The following is a 744-nucleotide window of genomic DNA, read 5'->3' on the forward strand; positions in this document are numbered from 1 at the left end:
AATATTTTTAATATTGTATATAACGAATTACTTCTTTTTTAGGTAGACAGATTAGTTTATTACATGATGTATAACAAAAAATTAAGAACAATTGCATAGAGGACTTAATATTTAAGCTCGTTTAGTCGGCTTACTAATAAAAATTTAAAACATGCTTCTTGCAGATCTAATTCTCATTTGATATTTGGATATTATGTGTTCTACATATTTTTGATAAAATTCGTCTAAAAATTTATAAACAAATAACAAACTCCTTCACATTTATATGACAGATAAAGTTTTTATAGTATGAACGCAAATTTTTTTAGAACATCCTTTTATTCAGTACAAACAGTCGTTTGACTTGTTAGATTTACAGTTGGCTAGATTCCCTCGCAGCTCAGAATCCTAATATCGTGAAACCAATAACGGGTGGAAGGAGTTATGAGGGGAGAAGCATCAGAGGCGTGAAACTTTCCTATAAGGAAGGAAATCCTGGTATATTTATCGAGGGTGGTATACACGCTAGGGAGTGGATTTCACCAGCTGTTGTCACCTACATCCTCAACGAATTGATACTCAGCGACGATCCCCGCGTCAGATATATGGCTGAGTCGTACGACTGGTACATATTCCCTGTATTCAATCCCGATGGTTACGAATACACGCACACCAAGGTAAAGCATTCATTAGATAATCCGTAATTTATTTCTTAACTCTTGTTTATGCTGATGTCGTTACGACAATAATAAAAAGTAAACATTC

The 744-nt window shown here is 33.7% G+C and overlaps 1 protein-coding gene across 1 annotated transcript; it reads left to right on the forward strand.

Moving 5' to 3' along the window:
* Positions 1–350: 350 nt before the first annotated feature.
* LOC108630074 (zinc carboxypeptidase-like) lies at positions 351–656 on the forward strand (the record flags this gene model as incomplete). The annotated part of the gene is made up of 1 exon (XM_018033136.2): positions 351–656. A coding segment is annotated over one exon (306 nt), but the record flags the coding sequence as incomplete, so codon positions are not given.
* Positions 657–744: the final 88 nt, after the last annotated feature.

The sequence above is a fragment of the Ceratina calcarata genome, unplaced genomic scaffold (assembly GCF_001652005.2).
Source record: "Ceratina calcarata isolate Rehan_Ccalc_2016 unplaced genomic scaffold, ASM165200v1 scaffold6561, whole genome shotgun sequence".
NCBI classification, from domain to species: Eukaryota; Metazoa; Arthropoda; class Insecta; order Hymenoptera; family Apidae; genus Ceratina; species Ceratina calcarata.